This window comes from Bison bison, unplaced genomic scaffold (assembly GCF_000754665.1).
Source record: "Bison bison bison isolate TAMUID 2011002044 unplaced genomic scaffold, Bison_UMD1.0 scf7180017864388, whole genome shotgun sequence".
Taxonomy (NCBI): Eukaryota; Metazoa; Chordata; class Mammalia; order Artiodactyla; family Bovidae; genus Bison; species Bison bison.
This window is the reverse complement of record NW_011494960.1, coordinates 3,551,085-3,569,848: the sequence shown is the minus strand read 5'-3', so window position 1 is coordinate 3,569,848 and position 18,764 is coordinate 3,551,085. Positions and strand designations below refer to the sequence as shown.

Sequence of the window (18,764 nt, the reverse complement as noted above, 5' to 3'; positions counted from 1 at the left end):
TTGTCGGTTACTTCATTTGCTATTATTTTCTCCCATTCTGAAGGCTGTCTTTTCACCTTGCTAATAGTTTCCTTTGATGTGCAGAAGCTTTTAAGTTTAATTAGGTCCCATTTGTTTATTTTTGCTTTTATTTCCAATATTCTGGGAGGTGGGTCATAGAGGATCCTGCTGTGATGTATGTCAGAGAGTGTTTTGCCTATGTTCTCCTCTAGGAGTTTTATAGTTTCTGGTCTTACGTTGAGATCTTTAATCCATTTTGAGTTTATTTTTGTATATGGTGTTAGAAAGTGTTCTAGTTTCATTCTTTTACAGGTGGTTGACCAGATTTCCCAGCACCACTTGTTAAAGAGATTGTTTTTAATCCATTGTATATTCTTGCCTCCTTTGTCAAAGATAAGGTGTCCATATGTGCGTGGATTTAACTCTGGGCTTTCTATTTTGTTCCATTGATCAATATTTCTGTCTTTGTGCCAGTACCATACTGTCTTGATAACTGTGGGCTTTGTAGTAGAGCCTGAAGTCAGGTAGGTTGATTCCTCCAGTTCCATTTTTCTTTCTCAAGATCGCTTTGGCTATTCGAGTTTTTTTGTATTTCCATACAAATTGTAAAATTATTTGTTCTAGCTCTGTGAAGAATACTGTTGGTAGCTTGATAGGGATTGCATTGAATCTATAAATTGCTTTGGGTAGTATACTCATTTTCACTATATTGATTCTTCCAATCCATGAACATGGTATATTTCTCCATCTATTAGTGTCCACTTTGATTTCTTTCACCAGTGTTTTATAGTTTTCTATATATAGGTCTTTAGTTTCTTTAGGTAGATATATTCCTAAGTATTTTATTCTTTTTGTTGCAATGGTGAATGGAATTGTTTCCTTAATTTCTCTTTCTGTTTTCTCATTATTAGTGTATAGGAATGCAAGGGATTTCCGTCCAGTGAACTTCTTTTCGATTTACCATTGTTTCTCTTAGCAAACATGAGCACACATGCTCGTTTGCCTAGGAAATTCTGAGTTATTCCAGAGTAGTTGTTAGCAAAGTCCCCTTTCACTCTAAAATATGTTCTGTTTATATGATAAAATATAAGGTCACCCACTTATAACTCAGTGCTTCTCCCTTGTGTTCTGGTTAGTGACATATTGCTGTCTGGTGACCTATTTATTAAAATGTTCATGTGAGCAGGGACCATATCTACTCATTTGTATTCCCAATACAGACTCTAATAATTATTTATTAAGTGGATTTAAATAAGTATATTGAAAACTCTTGGAGTCTGATCCTTTATTCTTAGACTTTTTTGAGTTCCTAGCATCTTTTGGTATTGCACCTGTACATATGAGGTGCTTGCTCGGTCTGTAAATGTGGTCGGAGATTCACAGGGCTCTACTATTTCTGGAACAACCTGAAGATGATTTGAGCGCTGACTAGAAGTGTGTCTTCATAAATGTCCTCCCCTCACACTACTTGCTAACCTGTGCACATCCTCTGACAGTTTGAGTTGGTCTTCCGGCCTTAAGACAAATTTTCTTTGGAAAAATGCAAGGTGTTAAGAGCCATGGGTAAGTATCGACTTGACCTTATTGCTTGTGGGGTGACTGAAACAGCTTTACTTTGCAGAATTTAACTTTTCTCTAGGACTCTCTAACCTAGTCCCTGTTAGGAAATTTAAAATAAAAAATTAATGAAGATAGGTGTTTTTTCACTTGATGGCTATATTGATCTAATAGTTTGCTTAACAAACTATATTGAGTGTTTAGTTTTGTTCAGTTAGTGTTGTTTTCTTTGAGGTTTCTAGCTTGGGATTTGAACTATTGTTTTATAGTCTTTTATGACTTCAATAACCCTACTTGATTTTTCTCCTTAAAATTTCTAAGTCCTAGTAGCAGGTGTTAAAGGGAGTAAAGGGAATAAAATTTATCATATTATTTATTTATAGAGGAGTCATTTAGGTGAATATAAAAACTTGGCAGTGATGAGGGTCGAGAGTGTAGTTATCTGTGAAATCTTGATTTCAAACTGGGAATCTTTCACTCTTTCATAGTGTTAGATATACTTTCCCCTGTGTCTTGTGAATTTAGGAGGCCATGACTGTTTGAATATATGTAACTATATTACTGGAGAAGGAAATGGCAACCCACTCCAGTACTCTTGCCTGGAAAATTCCATGGACGGAGGAGCCTGGTAGGCTACAGTCCATGGGGTTTCAAAGAGTCGGACACAACTGGGTGACTTCCCTTTCTTTCTTTCTACGGTTTCTTTTGGGGAAAGAAATGGCAACGCACTCCAGTGTTCTTGCCTGAGAATCCCACGGACAGAGGGGCCTGGTGGGCTGTGGTCTATGGGGTTGCAAAGAGTCGGATACAACTAAGAAACTAACACACATACACACAACCATATTACTATATATCAAGCATCAGCACAGTGGTTAAATTCTGAACCCTGTGAAAATGGTTAATGCTCCTCTGCTAGGCTGTATTTGCTGGGCCTTCCTCTTTAGTTTTACCCTCCTTGTTCTTTTGCAGAAGGGTATTGAGAGGATGAGACAGGTGGTTGGACCACCAGTTGAACCCTGGCAGTCAGAGCCTCCACATGCAATCCCTGTCCTTGTAATATATATTCTGGCCACTGTTCCCACAGTCAGAGCTGTTTCAAGGACACAGCCCTGAAAGAGCAAGATATTGTTGAGACCATCAGGATGTAATACGTGATTGAACCCCATTAAGGCCTCTATATACACTTTTAAGATCTGGTGGGTGAGTGCAGAAATCTACTGGTCTTGCACCCACCCAGAACCAGCCTCATATGTAAGTCCCCTTGCTTATTAAATCTGTGTCTCACAGTCTGGAGTGTCTGCCTCTTTCTTTGGTCTCTCCTTACTCTCTTTGTATGAAGGCCAGTTTCAGATTTTACCCAGGAAGCTTCCAAGGTTTCCAACCAACATGTTCTAAAGAAGCCATGGGCTCTCTCCTATGGGTTTCTTTCCCTTTTCTTTTCCTCAACCTTACAGGAAGGTTTCCCAGCCTTGGGACTGGTGACATATCAGACTGGTTGAATTCTTTGTTGTGGCGTGCTGTCTGTGCATTGTTGAACGCTTGGCAGCATCCCTGCCCTCCATCCACTAATGCCAATAGCATCACCTTTCTCAAAGCACAACAACCAAACATATCCTCAGACATTGTCAAATGTTTCTAGGAGGAAGAAAAGATGCAGAATTGAACACCTCTCCCCCCAACCCCTTGAGAACCCAGCTTTGGAACCTCTGCAGAAACCTTTGCAGCCATGAAAGAAGCAGTGACCTTAGAGCAGCAGTTAGGAATCATTGTGACTTGGAAAAATCTCTTGACTTCTCTGACACTCAGTCTGTTTCCATTCAAAGTGAAGATAATAACATACATCGTCTACAGCTGTTGAGATTTCAAGGTCCCAATACATGGTAGTCACTTTCATTCTTACCTGGTGAGTTCCAGCTACCTTTTCCAATGTCAGAGATTCCAGCTTCTGAAAAGGTGTCTCTCTTTCCTACCCTGCAAACAGAGCACGACGACTGCGGCAGCGGGCAACACAATTGCGATGAGAATGCCATCTGTACCAACACTGTCCAGGGGCACAGCTGCACCTGCAAACCAGGCTACGTGGGCAACGGGACCATCTGCAGAGGTAGGCTGGTTGCTGCGGGGGTGAGGCTGCCCGTGAGCTGCCTCCCTGCCTGAGTTATTGGTGCTCCTGTCACAGGTCCTTTCTGTCCTTCTGGTGATTGGCCCGGACAGGGGTTCCTGTCTCTGGTGGGGTCAGCAGGCAAGGGCGCTGTGCATCAGAGAAGAATACAAATGCTCTGAGTCTGACTTTGGGCTAGAAGGAAGACGATGTGCTTGTGGGTCGAGCATGGTCCCACATCCTGGTGGCTGTCTCCAGCTTTGTCTGATGGCTTGTGTTTGTGATGGATGCGCTGGTGGCTGAGGTGGGCGTCTGTTCTCTGAGAGCCCTACTCAGACACCAAGAGGACCCCACTCATGGCCACTCTCTAGGTATCTGCTGGGATATGATGCTAAAAGTTTCAGCCCCTCTCTGTGTTTGGAACAATTCAGAGGCCAGTGCTCTGGCTTTTGTCTGCATTCAGGATAAATTCCCCTTACTCTACTGTCTAATGGGAGCAGTCAGAGTCTGGTCTCTGACTCCACTCAGCTCTTCTCTCTCCTCTCCCCTGAACTCTCTCTGTGCCAGCGCCTTATTCCTCTCTATTCCTGCACATGCCAGTCACATTCCTATCTGAGGCTGTGTGCTTGGGCTTCCCCACCCCACCTCCGTGCTCATCTCCTTCAGGTCTCTACTCAAGTCTTTGCCATCCTCAGAGACTCAATCTGATCATTCTATCGGAAATAGACCTCTAGGACTTCTCAGTCACATACCCTCCTTTATTTGTCTTAATTAACCCAGCCTCTCAGAACATTATACATCGATGTGTTTATATTTCTGTATTATCTGTCCCCTCATAAGCTCTGTGAGAGTGACCGCTTGGTCATGTCTCCCTGCTCTTTTCCCATCAACTAGAATGGTACCCGGCACACTGTAAGCGTCAGCGATCATTCACTGACAATCAGCCCAAGAGGAAACAGACATCACACTGAAAAAGAGGCAAGATCTATATTAAAAAAAAAACACAAAAAAAAAACAGGAAATAACCCTTTGGTATTATTATTCTCCCCATTTTAGACATCACAATATTGAGACACAGAAAGGTTAAGTAACTTACTCAAGGACACACACCACTCTAGCAGTATTCTTTGGCAGAGATGACATAATGATGATGAGAAATAATATACAGTGACTAAGTCACCAGATTCATGCATTAGATTAGAGGTGAATCTTATTATATTGATTGTATTCTGTCTCAGTGAGATTGGGGTAAACAGCCTCATGCATGACTAAAAGGGAAATGGGTGAAAGTTTTTAATGGCAAGTTGACAAAATCAATCTACTTTTAAAGTAAATCTGAAGGGTCTTAGAGAGATTCTCTTGATTCCATTGATTTTACTTCTTGAAATATGTTCCAAGCATATGCTTTTGAGGGAGAAAAAAATGCACGTACAGGGATATTTTTGCTACATTATTTGTATTCACTGAAAACTAAAAACAGCCCAAGTGTCTGGAAGTGGTGGAATGATTTAATTTATTTGGAGTATTGGTTCATGGAATAGAATACAGTGGTTTGAAATTCTGAGCATATGTGTACACATGCATATACACAGCTAACTAAAAGACATACTTTTAAGAAAAAAAAAAAGAAATAAAACCAAGTTATAGGACAGTACATATAGTATCATCACTTGGCTAATTAATTATTTATAAATATCTATACATATATTTATGTAAAGGCAGTGACATGGCAACCATGCATGTCACCTTATTAACCGTGGGGACAGGTGAAAAAGAACGTTCACTTATTGCTATGAATTCAGTGTTGTTTGTGTCTCCTCCAGTGGGGATTTATATATGTAATATTTGTATGTTTTTTAAAAAGTTCCATGAGTCAAATAAAGAAACTAGCACTCCGTTTTTAAAAGAAGACTTGAACATATTTCTAAAACAAAACGAAAAAGGAACGTAAACATGAATATGATTCCACGGAATATCAAGCCCCTGCTGGTGCGTGAGATCTAATGCTGTAAATCTGAGGAGCAACGCAGGGAATTGATCTTAATGCATTTTGTTCAGAGCGATCTTACCTCGTAAATGATCGTGGTTGCACCAGGGGAGTGAGTTTGTTGGCCAGCCCTTCTCTTGCCGTATGTGCTTGGTTGTGGCTTCAGCTTTTGTGGAATTTGAAAGTCCTCACTGCAAAAAATATGAGTTCAAATAATATTCCTGGTGTCCACAGACTCTGAAAATACATCTTCCCCCAAAATTATAAATTAGGGCTAATAATTTTCTTAATGTAATTCTCATGGTCAGTCATGTAAACCTCAATAAAATCAGGAGAATCTTGCATTTCGTCAGTGTTGTGTGGGGAGCCATTGCTGCGGAGATGAAAAATTTGCCAAAGGACTTGGCGAGGTGGGGTTTAGACCTGATTTCCTTACTGGTGGGTTGTCATGTCTGTGTTTTTACATACTACAATTGGGTCAATATCACCTTCAATATTTATCCAGTAGTGTTATTGCAAAGAATTATTAAAGGAATATATATCGCTGTTTTAAACTATCAAGTGCTATAAAAGTGAAGACAGTATTATTGCTGGTACAATGATGAAGGACAAGGAAAAGGCAGTCCATGAGTTGGCTTGAATCTCAGCCTTGTGACTGAGGTACCCAGCTATGTGCCTGTTTCAAGGCATACATTTTACCGTTGAGTTTTCCACTTGTAACTGAATCATTTATAGAGGGAGTTGGACCAGGAGAATCAGACAGCTTTAATTCTTTTTTTTCTTTTCTTTAATGTTTAAAGCTTTCCTAGACATGGTATTGTTCATGGAATTGGCTACATCTGGGTAGAAATGAACACTGCTAACACTTCTATTAACAAGCAAAACACAGGCAACTGTTTCTTGAACAACGCTAATTAGTGAAAATTCTCTTAGATGGGCTTTCCTGGTAACTGATGCCCACGTAAGGAGTTTTGGTTTGTTTTGTTTTTCTCACAGAGATGGAAAAATACTCTCCCAGCTTCAACAACAATCATCAAGTATGTGCAAGACACCTTGTGGGTGTGTTCACGCATGTTATCTTATTTAATTCCCACCATAACCCTGGGAGGTTGATGGCATTGTCCTTTTCAGGGGTAAATCTTGAATAAGTCATAGCTGAATCTGATTAAACCTAGTGACTGTGACTGCTTTTAGTTTCTTTCCTCCCCCTGACCTTCCTTTCCTCTTTCTTTTTCTTTCTATTTGTCTTCCTTTTCTTTCTCTCTTGCCTGCATCTCCCTCTTCCTCTCTGGCAGTTGATCATTTAACACACACACTCTCACCTTCTCTCTCTTCCTCTCTAACTAGAAACTCTCATTGCACTGTCTCTTCCCCCCTTTTTTCTACAGTCCATATTTTAAAGTTCACATTCTTGATAAACAGACAAAATAATTTAAGCTATGCAACATCTGTTGAATATTTTGGCATTTGAGGTTAAATGGAAAAAATACTTGCAAACTGTTGCAAATCAGATTTATATAACCAGACGTAAAGGTTGGGGTTGTCTGTGGAAGAGTATTTATCTGCTTCCACCCTCCGGCATTAACCTAGAACTGAAGGTAGATTTAAGCAGGCAGTTGTTGATAAATTGCTGATAGTCTAAGCCTTCTCTCTTGTCTGTCATTAGGGCTGGATAAGATCTGATGATGCTTGAAAGCATTCTTGTCTTAATGACTGATAATATTGACACTGGTTTCATAAACATACAGTGAGTGTGAATTCTGTGTCTGGAGTGTAGCTTGCAGCATGAAAGGAGCAAGAGGCAAATAAAACAAGGTTCAGAGAGATTCTGCCGTTCAGTTTGGGAAGGGGATTTGACCAAATGCTTCCAAACCAGTTGAACAATTTACAAAATGGTACTGTCTCGTGTGGAAGAGGCTTATAAAGAATTACTCAAAATACAGAGCTGTGTGGAAGACATGTTATGTGTTAGGACTCCACTGACTGCAGGTCAGAGAAATCTCCTGGAGGGACTGGCTTGTAATTTGCACAACTCGGGGTAAGATGAGTGTGGGATCCTTGTTAAAAAAAAAAAAGTAGGAAAAATCTGGTCTTTAAAGGAACAAAACCATATAGCTTTTTCCTCTCTTCTGGGGTCTCTTCCTCAACCTATCATGATGTTTTTATTTACTATTTAATGTCACTCCTTTGGCCATGGCGATACTCCTAGGGTGAGTACAGACCTTGAGAGGCACTTCAGGCCCACTCCCTACACATACACTTGGCACATTAATCTGGCCCACTGGCTGCAGGCCTCCCATGTGCCCTGACCAAGGTGCTGTGACCTGGTTGGGCAGGGAAGCTGAGCCAGCTGTCTTCCCTTCCCTCAAGCCCGCTGCCCCAATCCACAGCCGATGGGCAGCCCAGGGGACTGTGCTCCCCACTGAGTCCCTGGATCACTGAGGACTGCACCTGCACGCTGCCTGCTGGGGGCGGTGGGGTGGCTTGACCATGCTCCACTGGAAACACCCAGAGCCTGCGTATCTAAACCCCACCCTCCCTGTGTCTGTGTGCAGGACCCTGCTGGAGAAACAGGGTGGCAGTTGTCCCTGCTCGAAGGGACTGGGGAATAGAGAGCTGAGAACCCATCCTGGAGAGGGAGGAAGAAGTGGGAGTTGTGTTGGGCAGTCCTGACGTGTGGTCCTCTGTCCCACTGAACTTCACTTGGAAAACTTATATTCAAAGATGGAATTATTAAGAACTTGAAGATGGTGACGACAGAACATGAATTCTCAGCCCCTTCTGAATTGGGGGTTCTGTGCAGCTGTGCTGGTTCCATGCTTGTGAAGTAACACCTGTCTATCAGCATTAGTGAGCTTTCCAGGTGGGTCATAGAACCTGAAGCAAAATGGTGCCTGGGACCCAGGATCAGATGTCCAGGAGCTGGGCTGCTGTGAGGTGAGAACTAGGCTGCATGTGTCCAGTTCCTCTCTTCACTCATCAACAATTGAGGGGGAATGAGAAGAAGGGGCCAGAGAAGGCAATGGCACCCCCACTCCAGTACTCTTGCCTGGAAAATCCCGTGGATGGAGGAGCCTGATAGGCTGCAGTCCATGGGGTCACTAAGAGTCAGACACTAAGTTGCTAAGTGACTTAGCAGCAGCAGCAGCAGAGAAGAGGGGCAAAAGGCCAACGGGAAATAACTCCTAGGAAATCAGATAAATGGAAAAGAAGCACCTCCCTCCCCCACCCCCGAATCCACCAAGAATTTCTGCTACTGCTACTGCTAAGTCACTTCAGTCGTGTCCGACTCTGCGACCCCATAGACGGCAGCCCACCAGGCTCCCCCATCCCTGGGATTCTCCAGGCAAGAACACTGGAGTGGGTTGCCATTTCCTTCTCCAGTGCATGAAAGTGAAAAGTGAAAGCGAAGTCTCTCAGTCAAAGACGTGGCAAAATGTTTGTGTTTCTAGTTTCACCTTTATTAAATGAAAGATAGGCAGGGAGCCACTTCGCAAAATTCAAAATTGTTTAAGTGAAAAATCAGAGCCATTGGGTTAAGTGGGAATTTTATTGGCTCATCCTCTTAGTATCTGTTCATCTGCCACAACCATCTCCTTGGTGGGAATAGTCTTTCTAGAGTCAGTTCCAAAGCTAGTGTGATGCCCTTGCTCAAAACCCACCAGCACTGCAGGAAACAGGGACTGGTGTCACACTCCTGGTGCCCCCACAATGTCCTCTGTTTTCTGGAGAAGTAGATTAATTAGCCACCCTTTGTCCAGTGTTTATTTTCAAACCATGCAAGGGGCTCTTTAAGTACTTTATATTTTGTGGCAATGTGGTTTTGTTTTTCCTAGTCTTCTAAGTCCAAGAAGCCCACCTTGGTCTCAGTCTGGGTGAGCACCCCTCTTCTGTGCTCCAAAGAAACCCTTTAAACACTACTGCAGTCTTTATAATCTCCTGCTGCAGTTGCCTGTTGACTCATCTCTTGATGTGGAGGTCATTGCTGTGCATCTCTGTTTAACCAGCATTTAGCACAGAGCTAAGCATGTTATACGGCTCAAGAGCTTCTTGATGAATAAACACATGAAGATGCCTTCCTATTGGAACATGCACTTGTTTGTCTAGAAGATTTTACAAGGAAGTGAAAGTCCGACCTAGGACACAGCTTCTAGAGCCTTACCCCAAGCTTGAGGAAATCATTGCTCCCACAGGTAGATGTGCAAACTGACTTTAATGTTGAGTCTGATTGCTAATGGATGACTGACTTTCAAAGAAAATCTTTGCAGTAAAATTCATTTCACTGTAGAAGTTCCTGCAGCATAGGTGAATTCTTAAGGCACTTCAGAATGTCATGGTACTCCAAACTCATTTATTATGAGCATGCTTGCATTGAGGTGCATGTGCAGAGGGGCTGCTTCTAGAAATTTCTGTCTGAGGGGATGCTGGATCAATTGTATAAGAAAGATACAGTTGGGAGCAGAAGGCCAGTGAAGTTTTGATATAGACAGAAAGGTTAGTATGACCCTTCATATTAAAGATCTAAATGAAGTCCTGAATTAATAAATAATAGACATATCTCACATGCACAAAGATGCTTTCAGAGACTTGAAGGCAACATGAGAGGGAAGGAGAGGGAGAATAAAAGAGTTGTTTTAATAACATATCACTGAAGATAATAAAAATTAGTCAACTGCTAGGCTGTGAATCAGAGAAGTGATATTCAAAGATTTTGAAGGAAAATAGCAAGGGGACTAGGAAAGCCTTTGGCAAAAGTACTTAGAGTACTCTAGACAGAGTTTTGAAATGTGGTTAACAGAATGAGGAGGAATTCAGGAAGATCTCAGTCTAGAAGTCTGCCTTCAGATGTGCAGACAAAATGCTGGCAAGAATGGTGCGAGACAAGATTGAATGATTTTGTGGGATGGTTTGACCCATTTAGACCCAAGGCTATTTGTAAAAACACATTCATATTGATAAATTGATAAGGGTTGTGAGTATATTTCTGAGTTATTTGAAGTAAAGCCTAAACTCATCAACAAGGCTCTCGAGGCCCTGTGACAGCTTGGCTGCCTCTGAATATTCCAAGTCTCATCTCTTAAAATATCATCTTCCCCTATTTCCTCACCAGTCATGCTTATGAGTTAACTAACCTTACTCCTAACAGAACAGCCAGATGACCTCATGCTCCTCTCCTCTCCTTGGGATCATTTATTACCCTGGAGTGAATTTGTTCATCCTCTTATTCTGGTTGAAATCCTGTTCATACTTGTTAGGCCAGCTCAAGACTTGTGCATTCTGGGTGCTCAGTAATTAGGTAATGATGCCAAATGAGACTTGGCCAGTTCATCTGACACAAATCAACTCTGCTCTTGTAGCTTGATGTATTAATTACTACTAAATCTAGACCACCAGTGAGAAAATCAAAGGAAAATTAAAATTTTAAAGCCTGTGCTTGTGCAATATCTGTTTCAATGTTTTAGAAAATCATCAATGGACCTGCTACTTAAGTTCAAAGACATTGTCTGTTGTACATAGAAAATTCATTTATTCTATTTTATGTTTCATTCCTACAGATGCTGAATGCCCCATAAATACTGAATGTCCTGTGGATACTGAATATAATTATACCAGAAATGATTAAATCCTTTAGCCTGTTTTGAGACACTAAGCAGCTCAAGTATGACTGGTGCTGCTTCTTTTTTTAATTTTTTTTTGCATCTGTTAATATTTTCATTTATTTTTTTCCATCTATTTCAACAATTTTTTTTTAAATTTGACCTCTTTTTAGACTCATTCACTTATTTACTCTGCAGTTCTAAAGTGGGCTATGTTTAGAGCTGGAAGACATGTCACATGCTGGAGAGCCAAGGTAATAAGGGAAACATGACAGGTTACCAAGCATTTGCCCTTCAGGTTCTGAGAAATTTCTATTTCCATAGCCACCCGCCCATCCCCGTGTGGCACATGTTTATGGAGGGGGCATTGCCTTTTCAAACTGTGTCCTGGCTTTACGTAAGCAATGGAAACCATTCAGGAGACTCAGATTAGTATTCCACTATGTGGTCCCAAACAGCATGGAATCCTTTTCTTTGCTGCTTATTTAACTTTCAACTATAGATAAACTTGAGATCACTTGTTCCATAAAAATGGAGTTTTGTTTTTTTTTTTAACTCTGAGTACATGTTGGAGGTTTAGAGTGTTGCCATTGTCCTCTCCCTTCCTACAGTTTCAAATCAGTAGAAAATAGATGTAGCTCAGCTAGGGAATCAGAGTGTGGCCTGTATCTTGGGCTGTCTGGGATTGTCAGGCCCCATTTCAGGGTCACCCTCTCCCACTCTGTCAGTTGTAGGGGGAGGAGCTGGAAGAGAGAATGCAGAGTCCTGACGCACAGAGGTGGGCAGTCCTGGAGATCTTACTGTGCCTGCGTGTAGGAGACCTGAGAAAAGAGATGACTTGCATTGTGCTGGGGACGTGTCTTAGGGGCACACATGATCCAGTCTTCATCTCACTTGCCAAATAGACACTTCTCATAAAGGAAAAAAGCTATTACTTGGGTATGGAAACTCAGAAACTGAAAACAGTCATTCCACTGCCATTCCTTCCTGAGGGCTGGAGAAGAAAGCATGACAAAGACTCTCACCTCCACTGTTCCATCTCCAGAAATGCTAACCTATTTCGGATGCATTAATATGATCACTAATAAAAGTAGACTGATAATACCACAATACCGAGTATTGTGGTATCAGTACTGCAGTGTTAAGCAGCACTAAAATAACTTCAGCCTTATTTGTAAACTCACTGTCGTGAAAATTCTTACCAAGAACTGTTACTAAGTTTAGATCTGTATGTATGTATTACAGTCCTTAAGGGGAGCAGGAAGAATGCTCTATAATATTGATTTAATTCTAAAAGAGAGGGAAGAGTCTTTAGGCCCACGAATGTATTATTATGCTTAAAATTTCAATAATGCTTCCTATAAAAGATGAGACTGGAGCTTGAAAATGGAACTGATTGTATAGTTTAAGCTATCAAGAGGTGTTATGTTCATCAGCTTGATAAAGAAAGGCAGAAACACACAGAAGCTGTATCGCAGTCTTGAAATGAGCAGGGGTGCATTAAGAAGACAGGTACAAAAGGGAAGCTTGTGTGGTACAAGGTGCAAAATACTGGTTGTGTTATTTTGACTTAACAAGGAAGACCTTGATGTAGTCTTTTCATGTCTTCTCCCTTCAAATGCATTTTTTCCTGGGCAAAAAAGAGTCTCTTGGATGCTCTTAAAGCACTTTCCATCACTTACCAAAATCAGTGCTTACCTTTTAAAGTTTGCAGTCCAGTAGACATAACCGCATCCCTAGGGGCTTAAGGGATACACGTTAAACCAGCTTGTATCTCAGAGGGGGTGGGAATCTGACACTTAGACAAGTGTTGATTCTTTTGAGTGCATTTTGAGGTTACACTTTGGTGAGTTACATAGATGTTTCTTATCCGTAATTGTCACATCCAAAATGACTCATGAGATTAGCAGAGACATATAAATATATATCAGTTGATTTTATTTTAAAACAGGCTACTGAACATTGACTTTCTGGTGCAAAATCAAGATAAGACTGTCTTTCTTTCCTAAGGAACAATTCTCAATGGACCAGGAGACTTCCTTCAGGCAACATTATGGAAAGATGCCGCAGTTGATCTATAGGCTCTCTCTTCGGTGATGATCTGTTTAGGGGAGCAGTTATTTCCAAAATATCTAAAGTATTTCACAACTGGTACTTTTATAGGTGGCACCAGCTATACTTGGCATACCCATCTCAGCTCAGAATATACACAAAGGGCATATTTACCTTTTGTAGAACTGAAAAAGTCTAGTACCTGGATGGATGCCATATTTTAAAGCAAGATTAGTATGCATAGATCTGATTCTTCTTAATGCCTATTGCATTATGAAAGCTAAGCAGTCAGGAGCCTAGAACAGGTTCTGATGTTTGGTCTGCTTGGCCCAAAAACTTCTTAATGTTACTTTAGAGGCTTATATTGATTCATATCTTTAAAAAAAAATATATATATATATATATTATTATTGAAGTATAGTTGGCTTAGAGTGTTTCGAGTACAGCAAAGTGATTCAGTTATAGTATACACATATATTATTTTTGAGTATAGGTTATTACAAGTTATTGACTGTGGTTCCCTGTTCTATATAGCAAACCTTTGTTGCTTGTTGCATATCTATGTTTTAGTTAGAAATATAGCATTCTATTCATACTAAGTCAAACAAATAGAGTAAAAATGTCATACATTTTTAGTTAGGCAAAAATTCATAAGTTTTCTAAAATATGTATTATTATATTGTTTATATTTATGCATACACAAGCTTTTCTTCTATGCTTCATAAAAGCTTGAGAAAGAACATCAGAAAAACAAAAGAATAGATGGAGAAATTGGAAAGCAAATTAAATGAAACGGGAGCATTGAATATGAAATAGAAAAAGTGAAGCAAACTAGATAAAAGTACAAGATCATTATGTAGTCCAATTGTTTTAAAACATGACTGCTCATTAGAAACATCTGGAGCTCTGGAGAAAAGAAAGCAATACCTGGGCATTTTGTATTCTTCAAAATATTTCAAGATAGTTCTGATATGCATCTGGATTTTAAAAAGTGATTACAGGTTTTTCTATTAAATCATAGTTTTGGTGATATAGTGTTCTATTATTTTCTTGTTGACAAATCATGATCAGTTCAGTTCATTCACTTAGTCATGTCCGACTCTTTGTGACCCCATGGACTGCAGCACGCCTGGTTTCCCTGGCCATCACCAACTCCCGGAGCTTACTCAAACTCATATCCATTGAGTCTGTGATGCCATCCAACCATCTCATCCTCTGTCATCCCCTTCTCCTCCTACCTTCAATCTTTTCCAGCATCAGGGTCTTTTCCAATGAGCCAGTTCTTCGCATAAGGCAGCCAAAGTATTGGAGTTTCAACGTCAGCATCAGTCCTTCCAATGAATATTCAGGACTGATTTCCTTTACGATGGACTGGTTTGATCTTCTTGCTGTCCAAGGGACTCTCAAGAGTCTTCTCCAATCATGAAGCAATGATATTAAGTAATAGCTACATAATCACACTTGTGAAAGATGTTTATTAGTTTTCAAAATCAATAGCCAGATAAAAAATGAAAGATACTTAGAATTGTAGGCCTTAATGGGAACATAATTAACTTAAAAATAAAAGATAATTATATACAATTTTGGAGGTCAAGCAGAGTGCTGTGGTAAATGGAAGTGCATATGCACATGTTTTCATCACCCAGCCAGTCTATGTCTTTTGGTTGGTTCATTTAATCCTTTCCATTTAAGGTAAATATTGATATGTATGATCCTGTTTGCATTTTCTTAATTGTTTGTGTTTATTTTCTGTAGATCTTTTCTTCTCCTGTGTTTCCTTCCTAGAGAAGTTCCTTTAGCATTTGTTTTAAAGCTGGTTTGGTGGTACTGAATTGTCTCAGCTTTTGCTTGTTTGGAAAACTTTTGATTTCTTTATCAGATCTGAAGGAGAGTCTTTCTGGGCAGAGTATTCTTGGTTGTAGGTCCTTCCCTTTCATCACTTGAAATATATCATGCCATTGCCTTCTGGCTTGTAGAGATTCTGTTGAGAAATCAGCTGATAAACTGCTGGGAACTCGCTTGTATGTTATTTGTCATTTTCCCCTTTTTAATATTTTATCTTTGTCTTTAATTTTTGCCAGTTTGATTACTATGTGTCTTAGTGTGTTCCTCCTTGGGTTTATCCTGCCTGGGACTCTCTCTGCTTCCTGGACTTCACTATTTCCTTTCCCATGTTCAAAAAGTTTTCAACTATTATCTCTTCAAATATTTTCTCAGATCCTTTCTCTTTTTCTTCCTCTTATGGGACTCCTACAATGCAAATGTTGGTGCATTTAAAGTTATCTCAGAGGTCTGTTAGGCTGTCTTCATTTCTTTTCATTCTTTTTTCTATATTCTATGACAGTGATTTCCATGATTCTGTCCTCCAGTTCATTTATCTATTTTTCTGCCTCAGTTATTCTGCTATTAATTCCTTCTAGTGTATTATTCATCTCTGTTTGTACTTTGGTTCTTGTAGGTCTTTGGTAAACATTTCTTGCATCTTCTGCAAGAAGATGTTTTTCCTGGGATCCTGGATCATCTTCACTATCATTATTCTGAATTCTTTTTCTGGAAGGTTGCCTATCTCCACTTCATTTAGTTGTTTTACTGTGGTTTTATCTTGTCCCTTCAGCTGAAACATAACTTTCTGCTTTTTCATTGTGATTAACTTTCTGTAATATGATTTTTGTTTTAGCTGCTGTGGGACTGTGCTTCTTCTGTCTGCCCTATGATAGATGAGGCTAAGAGGCTTGTGTAAGCTTCTTGATGGGCGGGACTGGTGGTGGAAAAAACTGGGTCTTGCTCTGGTGGGCAGGGTCTTCCTCAAAAAAACGTTAATCCAATTACCTGCTGATTGCACTCCCTCCCTGTTAATTGTTAGGCCTGAGGTGATCCAGCCTTGGGGTTTGTAGGCTCTAGGATAGGGTTAATGGCAAACCCCAAGAGTGCTTATGTCAAGGGGGACCTTCTGGGACTGCTGCTGCCAGTGCCCCCATCTCTGCATCAATCCCTTGCTAACCCATGCTTCCAGAGGAGACCCTCCAATATTAGCAGGTAGTTTTGATTCAGTCTCCTGTGGCATCACTGCTCCTTTCCTCTGAGTCTTGGTGAGCATAAAATTTTGTTTGTGCCCTCCAAGACTGGAGTTTCGGTTCCCCCAGTGCTATGGAAGTCTTGTAATCAAATCCCACTGGCCTTCAATGCCAGATTCCCTGGGGATTCTCAGTCCCTTTGTCAGATCCAGGCGGGGAAGCCTAATGTGAGGTTCAGAACCTTCACAACGGGAGGGAACCTTAACAAGTGGGAGAACTTCTTTGGTATTATTGTTGTCCAGTTTGTGGGTCACCTACACTGCCAGTATGGGATTTGATTTTATCGAGATTGTGCCCCTCCTCCCATCTTGCTGCAGCTTCTTTGTCTTTGGACGTAGGGTATCTTTTCTTGGTGGGTTCCAATGTGTCCTGTTGATGGTTCAACAGCTAGTTGTAATTTTGGTGCCCTCAAAGGAGGAGATGAGCACACGTCTGTCTACTCCACCATCTTGAGCTGGAAGCCAATTCAGATCTTTATTAAGACAAAGGATGAATTGAAAAACATTTACAAAGAATGTGTAAATGTCAGCAGAGTCTGGCGGTAGTGGTCACTGTGATTCTTCCTCAACAGGATTTTTGTGGGATGATAAACTCATACTGACCAGTAGAACGTGATGAGGTTCTCTCTTGCCTGCTTTCACATTTCTGTCTCACCCTATTTCCAATGCAAGGATGTGTTTCTTCATTTCAGCCTCATACATACCACTCTTTGTTTTCTAGAATAAAGTTAGATATGTTCCTGACAGAGTAATTCAGCTCTGTTGACATCTGCTCATAAACTTAGTCCCTAAAATACAGCTATCTTCCAACTCAACCAAACTGAGTTTGGTATCTCTTTCTTCTGTTTCTCTTTCCCAGTCTTCTCATTTATATATTGTTATTGTTGTTCAGTTGCTAAGTTGTGTCCGACTTTTTGTGACTCCATGAATTGAATTTATACATAGATGTTTATTTTCCGGGACATCTGTATTATACCTTGTTCTGTGATAATGAACCAAACAATCTCTTGTTACTCGTTTCCTTATTTGCTAATAGATATAATGACATTTTCAAATTTTTCTCACCCTTAGCTGCTAAATTTTAGGGAAAACTGGCACGTAGTAGGGCTAATGTGAAACTGCCTGTATGAGGTTAGGACACAGTGGTAGCCTCTGTCAGAGACAAGCTTGAGAATTTCAGTAATTTCAGAATAGTAAGTTCTTCTTTATTGCACACTAAGAGGTGATGATGAGTGGAGACCACGCTCCACACAGCAATACAGGGACCCACTCACCTTCCCTCTTGTGGCTGTGGCCTTTTCTTGGTTCTCAGAATTCTCACCGTTCCATTAGCAAATGGGGAAAGAGAATTAGGTCCTATGCGGGAGGTTTGCATGGGCCAGATCTAAATGTGGTGCAGACTTCTTTGCTCACATGGCCTTGAGCAGAATTAGGTTGGTGGCCACCCTTAACAATAGAGCAGAGTGTGTGTGAGCTTGGGAAGGAGAGGGAGGCCACAGCTATCAGCAAACACTCACAGTCTCTGCTATATTATTGTTGTAAATACAATTCTAAGTGAATAAAAATGACTACATTATTATTTGTAGAAAATAAACTTCCATATGCAATACTAAAATGGATTCTGGCTGATGCGCTGTGAAGATCATTTGTAGGCTTTCAAATAAGAAAGACTGGGAGTAGCCAGGGCTTAAAATGGTCTCCAGTTGAACGCACTTATTCTTTCCAGCCATGTCATCACCACTTCTTTCTGGCTTCAGTCAAATTAAAGAGGGTTCACTTTTTATCTAAGCTTCGGATCCAGCCTGTTACAAGAAAAATTGAGAAACTTCTTTATGGGTCACTTGAAAGTAATGCAAAAAACTCAGACTCATTAAACATCTCTTGAATAGAAGTGCCAGTCACATAGTAAAGTCAGTCTCCACCTGAGCCCTGGGTCTCATAATCCTGTTACTTAAATAATTGATTTCTGCTTGTTAATACAACTCTCTTCCTAGTGTTTGTGATCATTTTTTCCCAAATCACTGAATTTTTCATTTTTAAACTTACGTAAATCACGTGTTGATTCTCTTGCCCTGTGTCCTTCTATCATCTTAGTTACTTAGGGAAATACTGTTTGTAATGTGCCATATTCTGAAACAGACACTGGGCAGGGATGAGGCAAAATTTCAACTATTTATTCAAATATAATTTAACTATACTTTTAAGTTGTGTTAGGAATAATGTATTAAGATAGAGTTTCTTTTAAGTAGAATCTAAAATTTCATAAAGTGGGTATGTTGCTTAAGTGACTATTTAAATATAGGAGGAACCCTCTTACACTGTTGGTGGGAATGCAAACTAGTACAGCCACTATGGAGAACAGTGTGGAGATTCCTTAAAAAACTGGAAATAGAACTG

General features: G+C 40.4%; 1 protein-coding gene across 1 annotated transcript in view; it reads left to right on the top strand.

Annotated features, from left to right (window-relative positions):
* The window catches only part of NELL1 (NEL-like 1 (chicken)), a 1,067,650-nt gene that overhangs the window by 659,978 nt on the left and 388,908 nt on the right, over positions 1-18,764 (top strand). The window contains exon 14 of the mRNA XM_010858409.1: positions 3,539-3,661. Within this exon, the coding sequence (XP_010856711.1) occupies positions 3,539-3,661 (123 nt within the window). The remainder of the gene's footprint in view (positions 1-3,538; positions 3,662-18,764) is intronic.